This window comes from Aegilops tauschii, chromosome 1 (assembly GCF_002575655.3).
Source record: "Aegilops tauschii subsp. strangulata cultivar AL8/78 chromosome 1, Aet v6.0, whole genome shotgun sequence".
NCBI lineage: Eukaryota > Viridiplantae > Streptophyta > Magnoliopsida > Poales > Poaceae > Aegilops > Aegilops tauschii.
Window position 1 is genome coordinate 34,607,014 of NC_053035.3, and position 2,066 is coordinate 34,609,079.

At 53.4% G+C, this 2,066-nt stretch overlaps 1 protein-coding gene across 1 annotated transcript; it reads left to right on the forward strand.

Moving 5' to 3' along the window:
- Positions 1-233: 233 nt before the first annotated feature.
- On the forward strand, positions 234-1,619 carry LOC141027197 (uncharacterized). Its single transcript, XM_073504179.1, has one exon. The coding sequence runs from the start codon at positions 234-236 to the stop codon at positions 1,617-1,619; it is 1,386 nt and encodes a 461-aa protein (XP_073360280.1).
- Positions 1,620-2,066: the final 447 nt, after the last annotated feature.

The window sequence follows — 2,066 nt, forward strand, 5'->3', positions numbered from 1 at the left end:
GACCGCCGTGAGCCCTGGAGCTAAATGCTTTAGTGCGAGAGGAAGAATCGCCTCCGCCTCCTTGAAGATCGGATCACGGTCGGTTTTGGGTGGGGGAAGACGGCCGCGGTGGCCTACATCCCCGTGAAGCATGTAAGTACACGACTGTGTAACCCGAGTAGACGGTGGTGGCAGCCTTCCTGGGACCCAAGCGGCGGCGGCCAACCATGGTCTACTTTTCCTCGCTATCAGCGATGGCCGTAGACATGCTGGCTTCTTCGTCGTGGCGGCGGGGCGTGGCCGACGCGGAGTTGGTGATGTCATCATCGATGCCCCAGTCAAATTTCTCCGCGGATCGAGGAGCAACCGTCAACGAAACCATAGCCGCATCCTCCTGCCATATTGTTTGTTTGCAAGAAACAAAGCTGGAGCTTGTCGAACAGTTCACCGCCTCATTCCTTGGAGGGTCCAGACTTAGGAATTTTGCGCAAAGGCCGGCCAGCGGCACGAGAGGAGGGATGCTTATGCTTTGGGACGATCGTGTCGTCGATGTCACTGACATCACTACCACCACTTTCTGCCTTTCAGCTATGGTCCAAGTCAGGGCCTCCGGCTCCCGGTTCAAAATTACGTCCGTCTACGGGCCGACCCTCTCGTCCCTCAAAGAGGCCTTCTTCACCGACCTCGCAAGCCAAAAACCACCCAGTGGGGAGTTATGGCTGGCTCTGGGTGATTTTAACCAGATTTACCGCGCCCGAGACAAGAACAAGCGCAACGTCAATAGGAGGAGGATAAACCGTTTCCGCTCCACGCTCCACGAGTGTGATCTCAAGGAGATCCACCTCCAGAACAGGCGGTTCACTTGGAGCAACGAGAGAAATAGCCCAACCCTATGCAAGCTCGATTCCTTCTTCTGTAACGCCGAGTGGGACCTGCAGTTCAGTACACACATCTTGCATGCTCTGTCATCTTCGCTCTCAGACCATTGCCCTCTTCTTCTCGCAGACGACAGGGGGCCTCGCAGGCCTCGCTCATTCAAATTTGAGAATTTTTGGACTTCTCTTCCGGGGTTTGGCGATGTGGTTGCTAATGCATGGAATGAGCACACTCATCATACCGACCCCTTTCGGATATTGCACCACAAGCTTCAACACACTGGCGCCAAACTCTTGAGATGGAGTAAGGGCCTATTCTCAAAGGCCAAGATCATGCATCATGCTGCCCTGCTAGTAATTCTTCACCTGGACATGGCTCAAGACTCGAGGCACCTCTCCGTTGAGGAGCTGGAGCTCCGCTCTAGGCTTAAGCGGAGAGTCATTGCCTTGGCAGTTCTTGAGAGGGCGAGAAAAAAGCAATGTGCTAGGATTTCCAACCTCAAAGAGGGTGATGCAAACACCAAATTTTTCCACCGCCGGGTGAACGCTAGAAGACGCAAGAACCACATACACCGTATCAAGCACAACGGTGGATGGGTCACTGAGCACTCTCAAAAGGAGGCTATTGTCCACGACTATTTCCCCTCGACCATGGGAAAAGGCTCCACGGCGACCACAGACTTCAACTGGGAGGGGTTGGACATTGAGGCTCGTGATGATTTGAGCAACCTCGTGGACCCTTTCTCCGAGGAGGAGGTGCGTTAGGCCATCAACCAGATGCCTGGTGACAAGGCGCCCGGCCCGGATGGCTTCACCGGGCTTTTCTTCAAGAGTTGTTGGGCCATCATCAAGCATGATATTATGAAGGCCATCTTTTGCTTCGGTAACCTCCGCATGGCCAACCTTCATTGGGTCAACTCCGCCAACATTATACTGCTCCCAAAGAAGGATGGAGCTGAAGAAATCTCCGACTACCGTCCAATTAGTCTGATCCATGCTATTCCCAAGATCATTGCAAAGGTCCTTGCCATCCGTCTTAGCCACCACATGCTCCACCTTGTCTCCAACGCGCAGAGTGCTTTCATCAAGACAAGAAGCATCCATGACAATTTCATGTATGTGAGGAATCTTGCGCGGAGGCTCCACAAGTGCAAAAACCCTTCGCTTCTCTTCAAGTTGGACATTCGGAAGGCATTTGATTCAGTCAAGTGG